This window comes from Chrysochloris asiatica, unplaced genomic scaffold (assembly GCF_000296735.1).
Source record: "Chrysochloris asiatica unplaced genomic scaffold, ChrAsi1.0 scaffold00015, whole genome shotgun sequence".
NCBI classification, from domain to species: domain Eukaryota; kingdom Metazoa; phylum Chordata; class Mammalia; order Afrosoricida; family Chrysochloridae; genus Chrysochloris; species Chrysochloris asiatica.
The window spans coordinates 18,141,577-18,165,907 of NW_006408533.1; the positions used below are offsets into that span (position 1 = coordinate 18,141,577).

Below are 24,331 nucleotides of genomic sequence, written 5' to 3' on the forward strand. Positions count from 1 at the left end.
ACACTAAAGACCAAAGACCAGAAGAGTTGTGAGATGACATCAAGAATATCATACATGAAGAAAGCAAAAAGTCATTAAGAAAAGAAGGAAAAGGTCAAAATGGATGTCAGAATAGACACTGAAACTTGCTTTCCAGCGTAAAGATACTAAAGCAAATGGAAGAAATGAGGAGGTCCAAGAGCTGAACAGAAAATTTCAAAGGTCAGCTCGAGAAGATAAAGCCAGATATTATAAGAAAATGAGCAAAGAACTGGAATCAGAAAACGAGAAAGGAAGAACATGCTCAGCATTTCTCAAGCTAGGGGAACTGAAAAAAATTCAAGCTTTGACTTTCATTATTGAAAGATTTTCCAGGGATATTATTGAATGATGCATAAAGCATCAAAAGAAGATAGGAGGAATACACTGAGTCACTGTACCAAAAGGAAACGGTTAATGTTCAACTGTTTCAAGAGGTAGCATATGATCAAAAGCCAATGATATTGAAGGAGGAAATCCAAAGTGCATTGAAGAAATTGGCAAAGAACAAGGCACCAGGAATTGATGGAATCAAAATTGAAATATTTCAAGAAAGTAAGGCGGCACAGGAGGCACTCACTCATCTCTACCAAGAAATTTGGAAGACAATTATCTGGTCAGCTGATTGGAAGAGATCCGTATTTGTACCCATTCCAAAGAGGTGTGACCCAATGGAATACGGAACTCATCAGATGATATCTTTGCTATCCCATGCGAATAAAGTTTTGCTAAAGGTAATACAGAAATGGCTGCAAGCATACATTGACAGAGAACTTCCAGAGGTTCAAGCCAGATTCAGAAGAGGATGTGGGACAAGAGATATCATTGCTGATGTCCGCTGGATCTTGGCTGAAAGCAGAGATTATCAGAAACATGTTTGCCTGTGCTTTATTGACTACGCAGAGACTTTCAATTGTGTGGATCATGACAAGCTATGCACAACATTGCAAAGTATGAGTATTCCAGTACACTTAATTGTGCTCATGAGGAATCTGTACCTGGACCAAGAGGCAGTTGTTTGAACAGAACATGGGAACATTGAATGTTTTAAAATTAAGAAAGGTGTGCAACAAGGTTTTATTCTTTCTTTTCATTACTGTCCCCTATCTCTACTTCTTGTTACCAAAAATTACTAAACCCACTGTCAGTCAGTCAGTTCCGTTCAGCAGTTCTCTGTTAGGTCATTTGGCAGATAGGATTCCCACTGGTTACTCCTATTTGAACAGGGAATGGAAAGTGTAGTCAGTGCAGACATAGAGGTCCAACAAGTGACTTTTTCCAGTAGCCACAGCTAGCATATGTAGAAATAATCAAAATATTAGAGTCAAGAAAGTGCTTTAACCCTAACTCCCTTCTGTATGAATACAAATGCTCCAAGATTGTGGGTGACATGCTAGCTCTTATGAGATCGGGTTACTGGGCTACATAAAGTAAGCCAAAACCATTCCCCTTGAGTTGTCAAATTTCATATGGAGTTCTGAAAGTTGTCACTCTGGGAAAGACTGATTTGTAAAAACCAGAGGATCAGGTCAAATGCTTCATGAGTTGTGGTTTTCTAAGAGATTTGCATATGGTGGTCTTCAAAAAGTTCTTGGGAAATGCATGTTATGAAAAAGCTATGCATGAATTTAAAAAAATTAAATCTTCACACCTAGAGTCCTGGTGTGATTATGTGAGATAAAGCATTGGACTGCTCCTTGGAAACCTGATACAGGGTCGCTGTGACTCTGAACTGACTTGATGGCACATAACAACAACAAACTCATACTAACCTGTTATAACATGTCTGAACAGGATCTAGCTTGAGGCACTAAGAAAGATAAGACTTCAATTGTAAAAGATCCCCATTCAGAACAACATGAATTCTACTAAAATTGAAGCAAGAACAAACATCTAATTTAAAGTGAACCTTGGGTGGAAGAATGATGAAATCACTGGTGCTTTACAAAAAGTTTATGGGACAATGCCCCAAAGAAATCAGCAGTTTACAAATGTGTAACTCATTTTAAGAAAGGGTGAGACCGTGTTGAAGATGAAGCCTGCAGGGACAGAGCATCCACATCAGTTTGCAAGGAAACAGTTAATCATGTCCGTGCTCTAATTGAAGAACACCAAAGATTAATAGTAAAAACAATAACCAACACCATAGACATCTCAATTCGTTCAGCTTACACAATTCTGATGGAAAACTTAAGTTGAGCAAACTTTCTGTTCAGTTGGTGCCAAAACTGTTACACCCAAATCAACTGCAGACAAGAACAGAGCTTTCAATGGAAAAGTTAAACAAGTGAGATCAAGATCCTGAAGCAGTTCTTGGAAGAATTGTAACCGAAGATGAAACATGGCTTTACCAGGATGATCACAAAGACAAAGCACAATCAAAGCAATGGGTACCAAGAGGTGGCAGTGATCCAGTGAGTGTGAAAACAGACTGATCAGAGCAAAGGTCTTGACAACAAAATGCTCAAGGCATTTTGCTTGTTTTCTTTCTGGAGTACCAAAGAATGATAACGTCTGCTTATTATGAGAGTGTTTTGAAAAACTTAGCCAAAGCTTTAACAGACAAAAAAAAAAAAAAAATGCCTGAGAGTCCTTCTACACCATGACAAGATTCCTGCTCATTCCTTTCATGAAACGAGCAATTTTGAGAAAGTGTCTACAGGAAATCATTAGACATTCATCTTACAGTCTTGATTTGGCGTCTTCTGATTTCTTTTTGTTTCCTAATCTTAAAAAATCTTGAAAGACCACCCATTTTTCTTCAGTTAATAACATAAAGAAAAGTGTGGTGGCCCCATACGATTAGCACTTCAGACTTCTACCAAACCTGTGCAAAGTTTACCTGTACGACCTACAGTATCACCTGTACTCAAAGGCACCTTGAAACACAGAAGTGCACACCCAGTATGGATTAAAAGAACTACAAGAGAAGTGTCCCTCTTTCTGAACCAAAGAGCAATGAGCCCCTATGGATCAGCAAGTGAAGAAATCTCATTTTTCAGGCAGCACTTTTCCTCAGCCCAATTCTAGCCCTGTCCAGGCAGGGGAGTCCAGAGCCAAGCACAGAGCTTGGACATAATAGATAATGCAAACCTCGTGGGAGGGGTGAGCACATAGTAAATACTGGTCCACCAGGTCAGATATACAGCAGAGTTCCTCACACATGCTGCTCACCCTCACCAAGTAAGCACTGTGAAGCAAAGAAGCTCTCCCTTTCCCCAGCCTCAGAGCAACTTGCCATTTGTAGTGTCTATAAGGCTTTCTCTGGTGAATGGCCTTCTTTTTTAGACTCTGTGCAGCAGCACCTTCCCCCATTCTGATATTCATTTGTATCTGTGCCTCAAAATCAAGTGTTATAGGAATGGTACAGAGATGACATCTCACCTCCTGTGATGTCACAAGAGGAAAGACAGATCAAACTCAGAATTAGCCAAAGACAGATTCCTATGAGGTGGAGGTCAGACATGCCTTCACCATCTAACTTTCTTCCCCGTTCTGACACCAGATGTTCCTCCCACAGCATGTTTCAGTTGGATTTGATGATCCTTTGCAATGACCACACAGAACTCACAGACCATATTCCCAGTTGTAGGCTATGTTAGGGAAATTAACAGGCTACAGTTCAGCCTCAGAAATGTTCAGGATACACTTCCTTAGTCAGGACAGCCTCTTCTCTGCTGTGTTTGCAGACAGACCTCTCTGTCATGTCCTTGGCCCCTTGACCTAGCATCTGCCCTCCTCAGGCACAGTTATAAAGCTCATGTAGTACTGCTGATAAATTCCCAAAGGGCACTCTGCTATAAACCTCAGTTCTAGCTTCATGGGTCAGCAAACACAGGTCCCCTAATTAAGTGCCTAGAGGCACCCGCTCCACAGCAAACCTCCTGCCTAAAGCCACTCAGTGCTGACTCTGTCTCTGTGCTGAGAAGTCAGTCATTCTGTCGTGTGCTCTGGCTCTTGGTTCTACTGCTGCCACTTCTCTGGTGTCACAGCTTTCTGTCCCTGGGTCAAGGACCTTTAATGCACAGAGGTCTTAGGGGCCAAAGGATGTATGTACTCCACTCCACTCTTCTTTCTTGATGGTAATGAGATACCTCCTTCTCATTGATGATAATGAGATGGCTGGTTTTTAACGCAGCAGGATGACAAAATTGCCTAATCCCTACATTCAAGTTTTAAGGTTTTTCAGTCACATTAACCCTGTTAACAGTCATTCACACAGGAATCATATCATCCTTTCAACAGCATCCCCCAACTTGTTTTACCCAGACCTACCAGGAAATAAGTTGTTTGGTGGGTGTTGCCAAGCCTATGGCTAGAAGCCACATTAAATAATCACCACCCTAAAAGCTCACTCACTCACTGCTGTCAAGTCAGTCTCGAGCCATAGTGACCATAGGGCAGAGTGAAACGGCTCCATCGGGTTTCTGAGAATGCAAAGATTTATGGAAGCAGTCAGCCTTGTCTTTCTTCCGCAGAGAAGCTTGAGGGTTTGAACCACTGCCTTTGTGGTTAACAGCCCATTGCACTACCAGGGCTCCTTGACAGGTTGTTGGTATCTATTCTAGTCTTTGTTCTCTTACTAACCATGTGTGACTTGAGCCAGTAGCTTAATCTCTCTGGATTTCATTTCCTCAACTGCAAGACAAAACAAAGTCAACTAGGTAGCCTCTGAAGAGTGGTTAGGCTGTTGACTGCTCACTGAAAGGTCAGTGGTTCAAACTCACAAGGGCTCCACAAGAAAAAGATGTGACAGACACTCTGCTGTAAAACAACAGCCAAGGAAACACAGCTCGACTCTGTCCTACAGGGTTGATGTGAGTTTGAATCTCTTCAATGGCAAGGATAGCTAGCCTCTCATGTTACAGTGCAGCCCTTGTTACATTGCTCTGCAATCCCTCCCAGGCTCTATTGGGGACTGAAGTGGTATGATCATGCTATGAGCTTTGCCAGCAGTGTGACATACTTATTTTGCCTTGAGGGCCCTTGGTGTCAGTGACCTCTCTCAATAATTCTAACTAGATCCCATGTCTATCCACACTCCATAATTTGTAGCTCAATTCTGAGAACTAGGTATATGATGGATTGTGATTTTTAAATTATCGAAAGCAACATCAGATTATGAGTCAAAGTCACTTTATTGTTTCTGTTAAGTGCCATCAAGTCGATTCTGATCAAGGAGCACGACTGGTGAGTTTGAATCACCAACCTTGCAGTTCATGCCAACTTTGCAGTCCAGCTCATTAACCTACAGCACCACACCAGAGCTTCATATAAGGAGACCCAAAGCAGTAACATACCAGAGAGCACTTGCCATAAAATAGACACTCACACATAGCCGCATCATCATGTCCTAACCAAAAAATCAGAAGGAACTGGGACAAGCAGTATGCTAGGAATCAAAATGGAAACCTCTTAGAGATGGTGAAACGTGTCATAATGATAGGACTTGATGATGTGCCTGGCATACTTTTATGCACTTTTCATATGTAACCCACTTCATCTGCATACTGACTCTCTGAGGTAGGTATTGTTTTATAGATGAGGAAACATAGACCTGAAAATGTCAAGTAACTTGTCCAAGATGACCCAGCAACAAGTGGTAGAGTAAGGACTAGACCCAGGGAGCCTGTCTTCTGAGTCCATGCTTATATTGGTTCCCAATAGATCTTATTTATCATTTAAGAACAAAATGATCGTGGTAAAATGACCTTTATCAAGAAGGAAGGCTGATCATCAAGACAGACCCTGGGCAGCTATCACCAGTGCAGACTATAGTACCATTTGCAAATCAGGGGATGTGAATACAAAGAAATTTGAACAGAAAAAAGGAAACAAAAAACACAGGAAATGCTTTATACAACACTCCTTGGAATTACCCAAATGGCTGGTCTTTTCAGCAGCCATTTCATTGGTTTAAGTTGTTTATCCACCACTCATCTGTTCATTTCTCGTATTGTGGTGGCTGCATGTAGCTTTCATGGCTTCCAACATGAAACATTGGGAACTGGTGTTTCAAATCCCAGCAGGCTCCCCCATGGTGGACAGGTTTCAGCAGAGGCTCCAGACTAACACAGACTAGGAAAAAAGACCTGGTGACAGCTACTTCTGAAGAGATGGACTAGTGAAAACCTAACGAATAGCAGTGGAACACTGGCTGATAGCAGTGGAACACAGTGTCAGAAGATGAGCCCCTCAGGTTGGAAAGCACTCAAACTCCGACCGAGGAAGAGCTGCCGCCTCAAAGTAGAATTGACCTTAATAACACGGTTGGGAAAGAGTTTTCTGGATCTTCACTTGCTGATGTGGCATGACTCAAAATAAGAAGAAACAGCTGCAAACATCTAATAATAATCAGAACATGGAATGTACTAAGTATGAATCAAGGAAAATTGAAAGTTGTCAAAAATGAAATGGAATGCTCTAAGATCCATATTAAGGAGCTCTGGTAGCGTAATGGTTACGAATCGGGCTGTGAACCTTAAGGTCAGAGGTTCGAAACTACCAGCCGCTCCGCGGGAGAAAGATGAGGCTTTCTACTCCCGTAAAGATTTACACCCTCGGAAACCCTGTACAGGGTCGCTATGGGTCAGAACTGACTCAACGGCACTTAACAACAAGATCCATAACAAGATCCATATTATAGGCTTTCATTGAGCTGAAATGGACTGGTCTTGGCCGTATTGAATCTGTCATAGACATGGTTTAACACAGTGACTACAACAGCAAACTCACAGGAAAGACTGTGAGGCTGGGGCAGGACTGAGCAGTGCTTCATTCTGTTGGATATTGGGTCACTGTGACTTGAACCTGACGCAACAGCACTTAACAACAGTAAGCCATTCATGTTCCTTGTGTGTTTTACTCTGCTAAGCACCTAAAAATTCTTCACTATCTCTGTGTTGTTTATTGAACATGGTCTTTAGTTTCATCAGTTATGGGTAGATATTTCTAGTGTGGAAAATGATGAAAATAGAAGTTTATAAACAATAGCATATCTAAGTCTTTTTATTGGTTCTGATTTTCCTCCTAACTCCTTTGGTGTTTCAGATACACTGTACCTTCATATTGAGCTACCAGTGTAACAAGAGGCATTAAGCAATTCTGATGTCCAGTGTAGAAAACTATGATGTTGGAGTTCTCCAGGAAAATAAGTGGTTCATTGAGTAGTAACCAACCACTGAGTCTTAAATCTTAGATTCAAATTGCAAGCCAAAGAGCAGTAGCAGAAAAGTAAAACACTAAAACTGGACAAAGATGGGCATCTTACGCACAAATCTATACAAAGTGAATGCACAAAGCAAAGCTGTCAGTGATCCCTACATAGAAATTGAGAATGTGAGGGATGCAGAGAAAAAGAATGGGCTAGAAAGTCTGTTGTGTTTAGTACCTTTAAAGTATAGCCTTTAAACTTGAGTTTTAAAATTCAGCTTGACCTACTTCCCCTTGATACTCTGTTAATAGTTTCTTGGCAATTTTCTGAGCATCTAATTATTTTATTTTCCTTCTCTGTTTTGTTTCTTCCACATATTCCCATTAGCCGAGAGTATTTAGACAAAAGAGAAGAGCAAAGACAAGCAAGAGAAGAAAGGTTTGTATACCTCCTTTTGTTCCTCTTTGTACACCAAATGGTACATGAATTTGCACCCTTCACCAAGTATGCAGAGGAGACTCTGTTAATTAAAATATGCTAGAATTTAAGAGTTTTCCTTGGGCAACTGGCATTTTGCAGAGTAGAGAATCCTTTTTATCTAAAATTTTCAGAAAAGTAAGGATTTATAGTTTCATACTATCGTGATATCATGTGACAAGTATGTGTCTGTGCCTCCAAAACTCTTCTCCAAGTGAGTGTGTTGTTGTAAGCTGCTCTCCAGCCAGTCCCCAACTCAGGGTAATAGTCATGCCCAATGGGATTCAACTAATGTGATCCGTAGAGTCTTCACTGGCTAATATTTTGAAAGTCCTTTCTAATAAATGGTGGCTTTTAAAACATACCGCCCCCCACCACCACCACTTCTGAGGCTGGTTAGATGTCCTTCCTTCCACAAGGAGTCGAGCACCGTGGGTGTCAGTAATGTGGGATCACTTATCCATCAGCATGCACCTGACCAGCTGTTCATCTCCACTCTGAACTGTACTTAGTTCTGCGATGGAAGAAGTCAGGCCTGCTTCTCTTGGTATCCCCAGTGTATGATGGGCGCTCAGAAAAAGCATATGGGGCTTATAAGTACATTATGGTCAATAATTTTATTAAAAATAGCCAAGCCATAAACCAGTCCATTAATTTCACTGGCAACATGCTTAGAATCCCACTAAGAGGTGTAAAGTCAATGTGTTCATCGTCTGATAAATAGCGGCAAGCAAAGGAAACTATTGGATCCTGGTGGGCTCCTCAGAAACCCTATACAGGGTCGCTATGAGTCTGAACAGACTCAATGGCACTTAACAACAACAAAGGAAACTATTGGGAGGTACTCTGGCAAAAGACAAGGTTTTGCCCCCAAGGAGCTCTGGTAGTGTAGAGGTTACAAATCAGGCTGCCAACCTCAGGGCCAGCAGTTCGAAACTACCAGCTGTTCCACGGGAGAAAGATGAGGCTTTCTGATTCCGTAAAGATTTACAGCCTCAGAAACCCTGTAGAGGGGTCGCTATGAGTCAGAACCGACTCCACAGCACATCACACCAGGCAACCTGCAGTTGTTCCCTCTACCACTAGATGGGGTTACTGCATGGAGCATTGGAAAGACTGATTGGGAGCCAGCTGGGAACCTAAGAATCTCTGCACCATGCCAATAAAAAGTGAAATTGCGCTAGTTTTTAGGCAACATCAACTAAATAGGGCAGTCTGAGACAGGGAAGAGTGGAAACTGCCTGTGTTCAATTAAAAACTTACATGCTTAGGTCAGCTGCTTAACTAAAATTATGGCATGGCTATAATAGCATCATTTGATTAGATTATTGCCATCCTCCTAACCATTTGAGGGCAGCAAACTGAGAGTGAAACATGCTGGTAAAGAAACTTCTGTTTCTCCAATTAGTACCTATTTTTGACATTGTTCTTGAGAAGTGCCAGGTACTTCTCCTGAAAATCCTGTCGACTTTTTTGCCCAGGCTGAATGGAATTAACCCTTGGATATTTTTTATTTATTTTTATACTCTCCCTCCAGATTCTGAACTTTTTTTAACTTTCGACAATAATAGATGTCAGTTTACAGCCTCGCAGTCAAAGAGAGCTGCAGAGGCTTGAAAACCCCTGGGGACGTAAACATTAGGGTGCCGTGTCTGCTCTGAACTGGTCCAAATGACCTCAAAATGCTCCAAAGCTGTTGGAAGCCAACTCTTTCTGCTCATTATTTACTGCTTTGTTTTCCAATACACGCCTTCCCTTCTGCCTGGAACATGTGTACAAATGAACTTGCCGGTCCTGCATTTTAATGCTACCTGTGGGCCTGCCCCTCAAGGCACCCCTTGTCTTCCTAGATGGTTCTGGCTCTCTGTGGGGTTCTTTCCTTGAAGTTCACCTTTCTGTCTATGTGGAGGTTTGGAGAAATAGCCAAGCACTTCCTTTTGGTGTGGACCAGCTGCTTTTCTTAGTTAGTTCATTCGTTAGTTAGTTAGTTAGTTCTTGAATTGGTGAAGATGAGGGATATAAAGTTTGGAAAGCTCTTGGGGGTTCCCAGTAAACCAGGAAAAGAGAAGAGAAGATTTCCAACTCGAATGGAATTGCTAAATGGCTAGGGATACTAGTGGAGAACAGAGGTGGAAAGAGGTCCAGAAATCAGAACAAGGACTGTCAGTTCATTTCTTAAGACAGCACTGGACATGTTTGATGGATCTCAGTGTTAATTTCATGAGAAAGACTCAGCAAAGCAGGTAGTGGTGAGGTTGGCATCATATAACAAGGAAAGAATGGGTTTGCTACTTTGAGGCATAATAGTCATCCCAGCACATGATATTTCCATTTACTTCCTTTTATTCCATTTAATTTCCTATCATCAGAAGGTGGTAGAAAGGAAGGAGATCCAGGCTGGGTGGGGAAATGTGAGGATGGAAGGATCCATTCATCTTGGATTTGTTTGTCTATGAGGGGCAGCCGAACATGGAGAGCTAATGCCTATGGCAAGTAGGGTAATGAGAGCAGAGGGGAGGGGAAGGACTGGGCCTGGCCTAGGATTTTGGAAATTATGCCCACAAGTGATCAGTGAAGCAATAAAAGAGGATTCTGAACATTGTTCAAAAGGCCTGAGGACAGACTAGATGTCAGAGGGCACCAGGTATGCAGGAGGGCGGCTTTCTGAGAAGCATGATGGTGGGTCATCAGTAAGGAGGCTTTGGTTAAGCTAAGTCTGCCTACAGTCAAGCAGGATTTTTACAGGGCCCTGTGGAAAGAGATTGAGGCTGTAGACCCATCCCCGCCCCAGCACCAGCCCTCCACCAGAGCCCCCATGCATGCTTGACTGCAGCTCTATGGTTGATTTGCCTCTTTCCCACTGAACTGTGAGTGCCATGAGGGTGGGCTTTAGTCTTGTTTATTATCATATCCCTAGTGCTTACTGCAGTTCTTAGTAGTCGAAAGATGTTCAATAAGTAAGTGGAAAATGAATGAGGAAACAAATGATATGGGCGGAGATAGGCCTTGGACTTGCTACCACCCCATTTAACTTGTGCCTGCTGGAAGTCCTTTCCCTAAAGATCGCTTTTTCTTGAGGCTCCAAAATTCCTGTCACTTCCATAGACAGATGGTTTTTCCTTGCTGGTCTGAATGGAGTTCAGAAACTCACTCCTTTCATTACGCCTATGAAGGAGGTATGAAGTTCAAGACGCAAAAAAAAACCTTGAAAAAGCAGCAGTGTTTGTCTTCAGTGGGCTGAAGGGGTGAGGGTGGATTCTACCATCTGCCATTGGAGAGGTGACATTATCCTTGAGGAAAATGAAGCGCTTCTGAGTTGTTCTCACTGGAGATAGCTTTACCCTGTAACTGTGAGGCAGCTGCTGTTTCTTTGAAGTCCCCTTGTTGATTTGTACAGAGCTGCTGCACATCTTTTTTTCGGGGACTCAGCACGAAAGTAAGCTCACCTCCTGTAAAAAAGGTATGGCATGGAGCTGATGTGTGACCTCCTCTAACTTCACAAAGGGGAAGAAGGAGGTTCACTGTCCACATCAGCCCAAGGCCAGCTTCCGAGGAGGAGGCTGAGGTCAGACAGACCTCCACCCTCCAACCTTCCTTGCCAGTTCTGACATCAACCTATAGAACTCTACTTCTCAGCTAGGTTCAATAACGCATTATAGTGGACACACAGACCTCTGAGAATACTCACAATTAGAGGCTTAATTAGGGAAGTTAACAAGTTACAATTCAGGATCAAAAATGCTCAAGATATAATCTTTGGTCAGAACAACCTTTTCTCAGTCATGCCTGCAAGCAGGCCTCTCTCTGGCCCTTGGCCTGGCCTCTCCTCTCCTCAAGCAATGTTACAAAACTTTCAGCATTGCTTTAAAATGCCCAAATTATATACCACTTGTTATAAGCCTCAACCCAAAGACACTCTGCCCTAGCTCCATGGGTCAGCAAACTAGCTCCCCAATTAAGTGCCCGGAAGCCCTCCCCCCTCCCACCCCACCCCCTCATTCCACAAGCAAGCCTCTTGCCCAAAGGCACTCAGTTTGCCTTGCTCTGTGGACTGGGAAGGCCTCTGCTCTGTCTTACTGTCTGACTCTGTTGCTGCCACCTCTCTGCTGCCCCTCTGCGGATGCTCTAGTGTCAAGGCGTTCTGACCTCAGATTGAACAGGTTCAGTGCACAGAGATCTCAGGACCCCACAGGGTCCAAAGGACACACACAACTCCTGGCTCTTCTTTCTTGATGGCAGGCAGTGAGATCCCACCTTCCTTCTTCTGAGATGGCTCCTTTTATATCCAGCAGGATGGAAAAATTGACCAATCCCTACATTAGAGTTCCAAATTTTTGCCAACACAATTAAACCTATTAGCAATCACTCACAATGGAATCATCTAATCCTTTCAGAATCTTCACCCACCATCTTTTACCCAGGCCCACCAGGAAAAGAGGAAATGTGCCCAACCTGCATGGTCCATATCTAGAAGAATCACACCGAGCAGTTCAGTGCACTGCACTCCCCAAGAAAATGCTAAGGCACCTTTATCCCTCTGGTCTCCCAGACTACAGGTAGACCTCCAAAGATCATGTGCTGCTTTGCAGGTTCTCACTGCACACTGGCTGTGTTTTCCATCAGTGGACAAAGGCAAGGCACTGAGGGAGAGAACAAAAGGCTGATAATTTTCCTGTTCTCAAAAATCCTATTATCTGCTTGTTGAAAACAGACACACACATATGGAAAGATGACTGAATATGCCAGGCAGTAAATGTAAAATACCATCAGAGTTCAATGGACTACACATCCGACATGAGTTCAGAGGCAAGGCCAAGATCACTTCCAGCTGTGCTGGTCAGGGCCGGCTTAGCAGAGGGAGATGGGCATGCAAACTTGGCTGAAGGGCAGGCTGCCTTTGGCTGGCAGAGAGAAGGGGTGACAGTCACAACCCATGGTAAGAAATACATGTTTTCTAAATGCATTGTTCTTGAAAGTCTCAAATGGGTGCTCTGCCCGTCTTATCTAAGTGAATTCCCAGAGCCATGTGCAATAACCGGGCCAGGGCTGGGCAGGTCAGAGCCGGGGACTTTTCTGGTGGGAGGGAGCCCGCTGGCGTTGTAAGCGCTAATGAATACAGAGTGAGGGTCCCAAATAAGTTGTTTCAAAGTTTGTTTCTGGGCAAGATAGTCAGAAACCTGCTCCAGCTGCATTCGTAAATTTATTTCTGAACAAACAGTGGTGGGTAAAATTAGCAGACATCTGGAAGAGGCACATATTTCAAAGTTATTTTGGTCTGATCTATAAAGCGCACTGGGAGGAATATGATTGGTAGCTGGTCTTAATAAACAGTTAGTGGGCTCTGCCTGCCTGAAATGCAAAACAGATGTATCTTTGTTCTTTTAAACTGACTTTGATGAATAAACTATATGTGACGTCAGGTCCAAGCTATTGGATGTCTGAGTCCGACTCAGAAATACTTTAGAATATAAAAAAGTTTCCATGGTCGACACTGCGAGAACAAAGTGAATTCCAGTTGCATTGCTGTTAGCATTGAAGCAGGTTCAGAAATTCAGCGAGGCCTGTGTCCAAACAACCCCTCTGAGTATCTGGGGCATTGTTCCTCACCGCTGCACTGAGGCACCCTCCCACTGCACAGCTGGGAGCTCCCAGAACAGTTGGTTCTCAGCTGTCACCGTCGGGGCTATTTGATGGTTATTATTGATGCTTTGCTTACGTGTACCAATGTCTCCTAAAAGAGCAACATAGGAGTCTGCAGCGGCAACCCTAGGGTCTGGGGACTGTGGGATGTTGCCATTTCGCCCAGTCAGCTCGGTTATGAATGGTGCGGGTTTTTTCATCAGCAGCATCTTGGCTGGGCTGGGCGTTTTTGGCAGACTGACCCTCCAGTCGGCTCTGCGCTGCGCTCCGTGCATCAGGAAACCAGCTCTCATTCTGCAGGTGTTTCATCCATAAACAAGCATCAGCCACAGGCTCCTCTTTCTTTTTACGGAAACCCTTTGGAATTTAATTTTCAGATACAAATACTTGGAGCAGTTGGCAGCCGAAGCACATGAGAAGGAGCTGAGAAGCCGGAGTGCAAGCCGGGGGAGAGCTGACCTGCCCTTGGACCTGACCTCGCCAGCAGCCCCTGCCTCCCCCTCCCCTCTGAGCCACAGCCCTTTATCTCTAGATGCACAGGAGGCTCTCACAGTACCACCCTCCTCCCCGGGAACATCTCAGCATCCCCCAGGTGAGTGTAGGGAAAACTGATGGGCTGACATTACACAGGCTTCTTCTGTAACATGGTAGCAACTCCTACTTGCCAACTAATACTGGAACAGCAACTAGCATACATTTAGGGGTAACCGTAGCCTGTGTGCCACTGCAGGGAACTCAGATCTCTTCAGAACCATTTGTCTGACAGCAAATGCAGGGTGTCTGTGGATGACCATGGATAGGGGAGAATCTGGGCAGTAGGACTGACTTGGACATTCAATCTGAAACCATGGAGTATTAACTAAGTACTTTCTTATGTAGATATGTAGATCACCCAACAAAGTGATCTCCTTTGAATGTGACTACCATAGGAGTTGTCAGTCTGGTTTAAATTATATTAATGGAGAATACAAGTAATTAAAGCAAACAGAAAAAAATGTTGACCTAGTGAAAATAGAAGTTAAATACTGAGGACGACAGTTTTTAATCTAGTAAAAAATCACTGGCACGTGGTATGTGTGGGGGTGTATGTGCACAGTTATACGCAGAGAGACTCTCCCTGGAGAAATTCCTTGGCTTGGTTTATTTAGATAAAAACAACAGCATCGCCCCTACCGCCCTTTGCACATCACTGACTGTGTGTCGTGGGTTCGTTTTCTTTCGTATTAGCACAGAGAGGGTTCTCGGGCACAGACTCCTACTCAGTGCTTGTTGATTAACCTCACAGCAATCACTGTTTGGCTTAATCGAGTGTTATGGCTTGCAGCCTCATGTAGACTTAGCCAACAGAGGAAAACAGAGACACTAAACTTTTAACTCTAAGAGTGTTGACTAAATATGGTGTAAAGTTTAATTTAAACGAGGGAGAACTCAACGACCTCAGCAGAACTGGATGTAATGGAATGAGAGCATCCGTCCAGCTCTTCTTTGCCTCTCCAAGCCTCCAGGCTGGTTTTGCAGGAGCAGGCTGGCTCCATTACAGCGTTCCATCAGTCCAGCCACTCCTGTTCTCTGAGCCATGGAAGGTTGTCCCCGGCAGATGGCTCAGTCAGAGATGAGTAATGGTCTGTCTTAAAATACAGAGACTCTGAGGCTCAGGAAAACAGACTGTTCTATCAGAGGCTTTTATTGCTGAAATCATGGCATTTCCAGAGCCAAGTGAAAACTCTCCCTGCAAACCTGTGGTTCTGCTCTTAACCTTGGGACTGTGAACTCTAATAAGAGTTGTACCAGCAGTTTACTGAATAGTGACCTAAATTGTAAAGTACAGAACAGTCCCCAAGCAGAGAGGGAATTGTCAGCATCTCTAAAGTATTGTTTTTCTTCAACTTTTACTCTACTTGATGCTTTCTTGTGGCAGAGACAGCTCCTCAAGTCCTTTGTTCAGTTACAGTTGGACTTAGGGCCATTCTATAAAATTCAAAAGACAGAATATTTTAACTTCAGAAGAAAAAAGAAAATTTTTTATAGCTATACTATATACATGGGGGAAATACAGAGTTGTTTTTGTACACTTTCAGGAAGATAACAAGTAAATGTTATTTTCCTTCCATTAGTGGAGACTGAGAGAATATTTTACTAACATCACTCAATGAATGATAGCTATAGCTGAAAAATACAGAGTTTGAATTTAGACACAATCATACATTCATAAAATAGCATGGCACGACAGTCTTTTTTCCTGAAAAAAAAAAAAAAAGAATAGCTCCTAAAGAAGTTTGAAGAGCTGCCCATCATATGTTAAGTAACCGTGATTCCAATCAGTTGGAATCACCTCCCCACAAGTATTCTAACTCCCTCATCCCGATATGTGACAAAATTATAACATTGGAAATGATGTTGTTGTTGGGTTCTGACTCAGTGACCCTGTGTGATTGAGTAGAAGTGCCCCATAGAGTTGTTTTTACTATAATTTGGACAAAAGTAGCTCACCAACTCTTTCTCCCATTGAGCCACTGAGTAACAGTTACATGCTTAACTCTTTGCACTATCAGGGCTCCTTTTGGATATTACAGGTATATGAGCAGAAATGCTGTAAGAGGGGGCTCTCAGAAGACCCACCAAGGCTTCCTGCTGACAGAAATACAAAGTTAGGTATGACAGGAAGATTTTTTTTCAACCTAGTTCTATGAAACATTCCACTACCATGTAATTAATTGCCTACTATTTCTACCAGGTTCCACTTTTTGAATGTTCAAAGTAATTTTTTGCTTCTCCCTAACTTTTATATTGTCCCAACATCTGGAGGAAGAGTAAAAAAATACAATCACATGTCCAGATGTCTGTCCTGCCCCAAACACCTGACATTATTATATAGTCCAAATGTGCCAGAGACTGACTTGTTTTTTCACTCTTTATCCGTATGGAATCAGATGGTAATAATATGATTCACATTTTTGTAATGCTTTGCTCCGCCCCCACCCTCACCCAAGTTCCTATTTCATCCCTTGTCATACATCTGAGTAAACAGGGTTAATGTTACTGCCTGTGTTTTATGGCGTGTCATAGACATTGGAAGACTGACTGAAGATCTTGTGGCTACAGTATTGGGCACAGTCATTTCATTCCCTTTCTAGCCACTTCCTGTGGAATCATGGCACCATGCTGTTTGTGCTGGTGTTCACAGTAACACTGCACTATCTTTTTGCTTACCCTTTTCCCAGCACCTGCAAAAATCGCAGCCTACATTTAAGAGTTATATTTGTAATAAAAGGAAAATCTAATATCTACTATTGAACTATATATATATATATATATACCTCAGGACTAAGGGTCAGTTTATGTGTTCTTTTATTAAAACTCTTTACTCAAGTTCTGGGAAACTTTGGAAAGCACAAGACATGAACATATTAGAAACTACATTTCCTTTGCCCTTACAAAATATACTTAAAAGAAGAAAGGGCTAAGGGTAAAATACCAATAACATTATATGTCATCTAGTCAGCTCTTTCAGCCAAAACCCTCAGCTCAATCTGCTGTAGCCTTTGTATAATTTATGCCACTGCCCCCACCATTAAGTCAATGTGCGCTTGAATTCTTTCTCCATCTGGTCCTCTTGTGGCTCACAGCAGATGTTTGTCCATCACTGTAAGCACTCAGTGGTGATGGTCTGAGTAATTTTCCTCTGTGTGAATCTACTAGGCCCAAGTGAGAAGCAAGCATACCATATTTTCACAGGTATAACATATAATGTGCGCGTTACACGTTTTTTCGTTGTGTGTGTTTTGCAAACCAGACAACAGTTCATTTCCTATAGATACTATATGTTTTATGAATGTGTACATTATTTACATAAGCACATTATTTATAAAAAATACAGTAGACATGTTCTCATTTCTCTAATTAATGGAGATAATCAGTCCAAAGATTACGTAAATCCGGATAGACCTCGCTCTTCATCCATTGATTTGATTGTCCTTATTCTTTCTCTCAGTCCTGGTGGTATACATCAGAAGAATATCTATCTAATAAGTCTATTTACTATTTTTTCTTTTAAAACTCTCATGACTCTAGTGCAGAAAATAGCACCAGCCATGGCACTGTGGAATAATGCACTAGACTGCAAGGTCAGTTTGAACTGCAAGGTTGGCAGTTCAAATTCACCAGCTGCTTCTCCGAAACTCTATATGGTGTTGCTATGAGTCACAACTGACTTGAAGGCACTTAACAACAACAGTCCTCCCACAGCACCTTCTGTTTTTCCTTTTGGGTTTGATAATCAACTGCAAAAGCCACAGAGAACTCACACAGCATACTCACAATTATGAGATTTATGAGGGAAATTAACAGGTTATAATTCTGGATTAGAAATGTTCAGGGCACAGTTCTTCCAGTCAGCTGTGCTCATAGGTGGGCCTCTCTCTGCCTCAGAAGTGTTACAGAGCTCTTTTAGAGCTGCTTATGAATACCACTCCACCATAAGCCTCAGTCTGAAAACTCTATAGGTCAGTAAACCTAGCTCCCCCAATTAAGTACCTGAAGGCACCCTACTCTGCAAGCAAGCCTCCTGCCCAAAGTCACTCAACTTTACTAGCTTCATGGGTTGGGAAGCCCAGCACTCTGTCTTGGGCTCTGGCCCACAGCTCTGCTGCTGTTACTCTACCACTCCTCTGGAGTTACAGTTTTCTGTCTCTGGGTCCAGAAGATTCCATGCACAGGGATCTCAGGGTCCAAAGGACATGCTCCACTCCCTGACTCCTCTTTAATGATAGTGAGTTCTCCCCACCTGCTTCTGAGATGACTCATTTTGAACCCACATTAGGTTCTAAGTTTTTATAATCACAACTAACTGTTAACAATCACATCTGAGTTGTACCATCCTGCCAGTGGCTTCTCTCACAGTTTCTTATCCAGACCCATCAGGAAAAAGGTTGTTTGGTGGAAGTTACCAGGCTATAGGTAGAAGAGCCATATGAAATAATCCGCTACATCTAGAAACAAGCTATTCTCACTAATCAGATTAAAGTGTCCAGTGTTCTTTCATATGTGTACCTATATAGAGATTTGATGTTGTCATTAAGTGCCTCTGAGTCGGTTCTAACTCAGAAACCCTGAATAGGGTTTCCAAGGAGAGGCTGGTGGGTTTGAACTGCCAATCTTGTGCTTAGTAACCCAGTGCTGATTGTAGAGCATCACACCAGATAGAATTCTTCAATGTGACTCTTGGGAAAGTTACTCTGAGGATCTAGAGCAAATGATTTGTGTTCAAACACTAACCTAAATTGAACCCACTCAATCATGCTGTGGCAGAAAAGCCTGGAGAGCTGCTTCCGTAAAGATAACAGCCAAGAAAACCTGAGAGAGCAGTTCTACTCTGCAACACATAAAATTGACTGATGGCAATGTTTTTGTTTTTGTTTTTGTTTTTTGTGCCCACACGTGAAATAAAAAATCCAGATAACCTGTGTCATGGAAGTAAAGTGAGACAAATACTCATTTGAAAACCAGCTGTTGATGGTAGTCCCTGCAGATGTTCCAGGGTTAAGCTGCTACCATAGTGGGCTAGCTGTGTGCCCCTCTTTTCTCCTTCCCTTTCACATGTGAATCTTCCCTAAGGCTGGCTGGCAAAAATGACCTTTCCCATAGAAGGAAACTTCTGTCAAGAGTTTAAATTGGCTTGAGCCTACTAGCTTTGCCCTGAGCACATACATAAGGGCTTGGTTATGTTTCTTACATTTAGCACTGTAGGCTCAATATGGCACACAGAAATAATGCTTTAGAGATGCATTGGAACATTTTGCCACATTATATTAATTTTATTGCGGGGACAAATCTGTCCAGTGGTGATTTTGTATATGTGTGTATGTGCATAATTGGATTCCTAGCTATTTCCAAATACCTCTTTGGCCTTGTTGTTGTTGTTAAGTGCCGTCGAGTCGGTTCCGACCCATAGCGACCCTGTACAGGGTTTCCGAGGGTGTAAAATCTTTACGGGAGTAAAAAGCCTCATCTTTCTCCCGCAGAGTGGCTGGTAGTTTCGAACCACTGACCTTAAGGTTCGCAGTCCGATTCGTAACCACTACGCTACCAGAGCTCCTTCATTGGCCTTGGAGGTATACAATATGGCTTATATGACATAGCCTACTCACAACATTCGTCTGAGGGTATTTACTGAAGTTACTGACATGGTGCAGTATTTCTTCTCTTATATCCAAGCATTTAAAGTACTGAAAAACAGCAATTCTTCTGGCCTTCTGATTCTCAAATCTGGAAGTGGAGTGTAGACATAGAGCTTTATTCATGAAACGTTCTGTTCCTTTAATGACATTCACTTGTCATCACAGCTGTCATCATCGTTGCCAGTCCTTGATTGAGCATCTTTGTCACCTTTGCGCATACCCTGTTCTGAGTCTCCTAGTAGTGGGGGACTCTCCTAGTTTACCTAATCCACATGGCAGAAATCAGAAACATCTGGGGTCCTATATCCAACTGGCACAATAGCAGTGGAATATTGTCTGTCATCAGCCTAATGCATGCTGGTTTCCTTGCATAAAGCTTTGGACACCTGCAGTCCGGTGTTCCATGAATTGGCAGGATATTAGATTCTTTGTGGTTCTGTGACTCGGGGCTGCCCCCACCTCCCTACAACTCACCTGACTACCACTACTTAATGCCATTTGGTCAGTTTGACTGAATCTCTCAGGAACTCTACTTTGAGGCCAAGGCTTTTCCTACAACACCTGCTATGGGACTTTATTGAGAGCCTTTGCAAATCACTCAGTCTCTAAAAATGAAAAAAGGCAAAACATTCCCTTTGCCTCTTGAAGGAATTGGAGTTACCTTCATTGTGTTTTCTTGTACCACATTTTAAACCTTCAATAGTCTTGAGTCCTTATGAAAGTCGTCAATGTATAAACCGTAAGTAAATTTAGGGCACAGAATGACTTTGGGAAAGCTGTTAAAACAGGGCATTATATGAGCAACATGACATTTTCAGACAGCTATTAGATGTTAAGAATTAAGAACAGACCTTTAAAAGAATTAAGAAGGGTCTGAATGTAACCTACTCAGAAGCTAATAAGTTAGCCTGCCACAATTTCCTGACCACTGGCAAAAGAAACAAAACTCCTGAGTCAGAGACAAAGGACTTTATTACTCATAGTAATAGTCACAGATTATTAGCTTTTAAGCTATTTCTTCACTCTCTGAGTGCCACAGGTGATGTGAATAGAGCCAGATGACACCACATACACACTGTGAGAAACCCGAAGAAAGAAACCTCGAGCTTATAGAAGCTGCATCTTTTATAATGGGCAGTAAGAATGCCTTCCTTTGTCCCAGAGACAGAGAGAAACATTATCTACAAGGGAACTTCAAAAAGTATGTGGAAAAATTCCATTATCTTTCAATGCCATTTTTCCATGAATTTGTTGTGGCCCCCTTTATTGCACTATGCAATAAAGAAACCATCTCTCTGCTCTGGAAGCAGACACAATCTCTGCCTTCCAAAGCTGTCTGCTACTCAAGCATTCTTGGAAAGACTACAGAAATGTGAGAGACCCACTGAGAATTGTTTTCCAACATTAGGTTATAATAGTTTTTAAACCAACTTTACTATCAAATTTGCATCCTAAAACAGAAAGTTCAAGTTTTTAAGGGCATTTAACTTGTTTGTCCTCTTTTAACAAAACGAAAGAACACCAGGAGCTGTAAGACCCAGTCTAGATCAGACAACGGGAGTGAATGAGCTCATCTGAATACAGAGAGGTGAACAGGAATTCTAGCTCACTGAGTGAGACAATAATACCTTTCATCCCAGGTGGGAGCCGTGGGGGGAGCTCTCTACATGTAGTGACAATGAAGATGCTTCAGGCAGTGTGATGTTTTGAATTTCCAAAGTCAATAGCTGTGACCTTGAAGTATCACAAAAGGACTCTCTGGCTCCTTCTCACATCCTTGTCTGTGTTCCATGACTCTGCTGTCTTCACCACTCCTCCTTCCCCTATCACACACCTGTCTTCCTTCCCATCACCCCTATAATACATTTGCATGCAGTGATGTAATATCAGCAAGATGATGTGTTGATTTTTCCAGTTGTTAAAAGTCTGCTTTTTTAAGAGAACCCCCCGCGTTCATTGGCCCCAGAAGTCCTCTTGTCTACTTGCAGTCATGGTAGGTATCTATAGAACCTTCTGAAGCTGAAACTTCCTCTAAGGAAACTTCTTCCTCTAGATACATTGACAAGTTCCAGGTACTTTTTGTTGGTTGCTGCAGATCCCCTACATCCTCCAGATAATCTCCAGACTGAAAATGTTATTTTCCTTTCATATCTTGTACATTTGTTATCATTGTTTTCTCACCATTTTGTGACACTCTTTCTTATTGTTTTGTTTCAATCTTACTGACTCTTCTTTTGTGAATCACCTTACGTGTTGGGTTTTTACAAGTTTCCTTCCCCAGCTCCTCTCTCTTTTCATGCCACACCCTCTCATGGGGCCCCTGCAATCATGCTCGGGTAGTGTAGTGGTTACAAATCAGGCTGCAAACCGCAAGGTCAGCAGTTTGAAACTACCAGCTGTTCCACGGGAGAAAGATGAGGCTTTCTGCTCCCATAAAGGTTTACAGCCTCGGAAACCCTGAGGCTTACAGGGTCACTATGAGTCAGAACCGAGTCTACAACACATAACAACAACAACCCATATACTAATAGCTGCCAGACTCAGATTTCCAACTTTGGTCTTTTTGAGCTTGTGTAGGCCACCTCTTTAAAAATTCCCATCTGAATGTTCCTCAGACACTTCAGACTTGTTCAGTATCAGTCTGAGGGACACACACATGGAGATCCCACCCATATACCCTCCGTCCCCTAAACCTTGCTGTCTAGTCCTCGTCTGGTTAAGACCATCTCTACTGGCTCAGTCACTTAAGCTGGAAGCATGCATGTCATTCTCAGCTCCTCCCTCAGTGCTCAACCTCGACCACCCCCCCCACACACACACACGCACACACACGCACACACACACACACACACACACACATCCACTCATTCACCAGTTGTTTGCTGTGCTTCTTTCTCTCTGATCAGTTCTGTCTCCCCATCACTAGTGCCTTAGTCACAGGCTCCATCATCTCTGGTCTTGACCATATCAATAACTTCTATATACACCTTTGTCCTGGAGTGTCCTGGACCATGTCAATAGCTTCTATATACACCTCCAGTGCCTGGAGCAGAATAGGCATTTGGTAGAAAGAATGAACAAATGAATGAGTAAGCATGATAAAAGGGAACAGACAACATTAATCTACAGAGACAGTGTTTTCCCCTGTACAGTGAGACGTTTCTCACATGGACCACAGATGGAAGACCAGCCACTCTATAAGACTGAAGAAATGATAGGCAACTTTTGCAGAAAGCTGGTGTAATGTATGTGGGCCTGTTCTTTCTGAGAATCTAAATATAATACAAAATGAAAACAAAAACCCAACCCACTGTCATCTTCTCATCAAGTTGATTCCAACTCTAACTCTAATATAGGATGAAAACTCACAGGAAGATTCTAGACAAGTTGATAGTTGAAATATTTAGCTTGCTTTTTAAAAATGTAAATAAACTTTATTAAGGACTAAGTACAATCAAATGCACTTATTTTATGTGATCAGTTCAATGCTTCTGACAGATCCACATACATCTCTAATCCTATTCAAGTTACACGACATTTCCATCCATAAATTTTTTCTATTTTTTTTTTTTTAATATTTGTGTTTTTGGTGAAAGTTTATATAGTAAATTAGATTTCCATTTAATAACTATTACACAAATTGTTCAAGGAGCTCTGGTAGCATAGTGGTTATGAATCAGGCTGCTAATCTCACAGTCAGCAGTTCAAAACTACCAGCCATTCATGGGGAAAAGATGGGGCTTTCTGCTCCTATAAAGATTTACAGCCTCAGAAACCCTGTACAGGGTCACTGTGAGTCGGAACCAACTCCACCGTACTTAACAACAACAACACAAATTGTTCAGAAACATTGGTTGCATTTTTCACGATGTTTTAACATTCTTGTCAATTCCTTTCTGGATGTTTCATTTCCAGTATTCTGGTTTTCCTGTTCCCTTACCCTTTCCTCTTTGTTTTAGAGTAGTTGTTGACCTCAGCTGCCTTTTAGAATACATTTTAGGTGAATTTTCTTCTAATTTCAGATATTCGTTTGTGAATGAATTTGGTAGCAAGTGCAGATAAATTTGAAAACCCTCTAGAGTCGCTGTGAGTCAGAACTGACTGGAAGGCACTTAACAACAACACAGATAAGCTGAGTTGTTGATTAAATGGAAAGCCACATCCATAGCGATCAGGCCAGGCGTAAGTGAAGAAAGGTTAACTCTTCTGGGTCAGAATTTAAAAGCCGAATTTTAAATCATATCCTAATCTCAGATTAACTGGTTCTGCCTGCACTTGGTGAAAGTTTGCTGGAAGGAAGAACTAGTATTTTCTTTTGATGTTACTTTTTGTCTTATAAAGTCACTTGGCTATGACTTCGGAGACCACATTAGCGTTAAAAATATTTTAGGGGAAATATTTTTTATTTCACAGCTCCATTTCCAGTGCCTAGCACTATGTTGGGCATATAAAATATTTTTCAAATAAATTTTGCTACTAGTCACATTGGAGCTTCTGATTTAGGGGGGCTAAGTGTGGCTCTGTAGGATAAGCACTGGACTGCAAAGTTGGTTTGAATTGTAAGGTCAGCGGTTCAAATCCACCAGCTGCTCCCTGTAAACCCTACACAGGGTTGCTGTGAGTCAGGACTGATTCAACAGCACTCAACAACAACAACAACAAATGCTAATGAGTCATTGGTTATTTAGTGATAGAATTCTTGCCTTCCACACAGAAGACCTGGGTTCAGGGGCCTCTCAAAGCACCTCATGTGTAAGCCATGTCTGATCTCAAGAGCACCTCATGTGTAAGCCATGTCTGATCTCAGAGCACCTCATGTGTAAGCCATGTCTGATCTCAGAGCACCTCATGTGTAAGCCATGTCTGA

At 42.3% G+C, this 24,331-nt stretch overlaps 1 protein-coding gene across 3 annotated transcripts in view; it reads left to right on the forward strand.

The window, feature by feature from the left end:
• Nucleotides 1-24,331, forward strand: part of FHOD3 (formin homology 2 domain containing 3) — a 633,930-nt gene that overhangs the window by 518,414 nt on the left and 91,185 nt on the right. For 2 of the 3 annotated variants that reach the window (XM_006835080.1, XM_006835079.1), the window contains 2 exons: nt 7,559-7,609; nt 13,666-13,880. In XM_006835080.1, coding sequence (XP_006835143.1) covers nt 7,559-7,609; nt 13,666-13,880 — 266 coding nt within the window. The remainder of the gene's footprint in view (nt 1-7,558; nt 7,610-13,665; nt 13,881-24,331) is intronic. The other variant, XM_006835081.1, reaches the window with a different exon arrangement.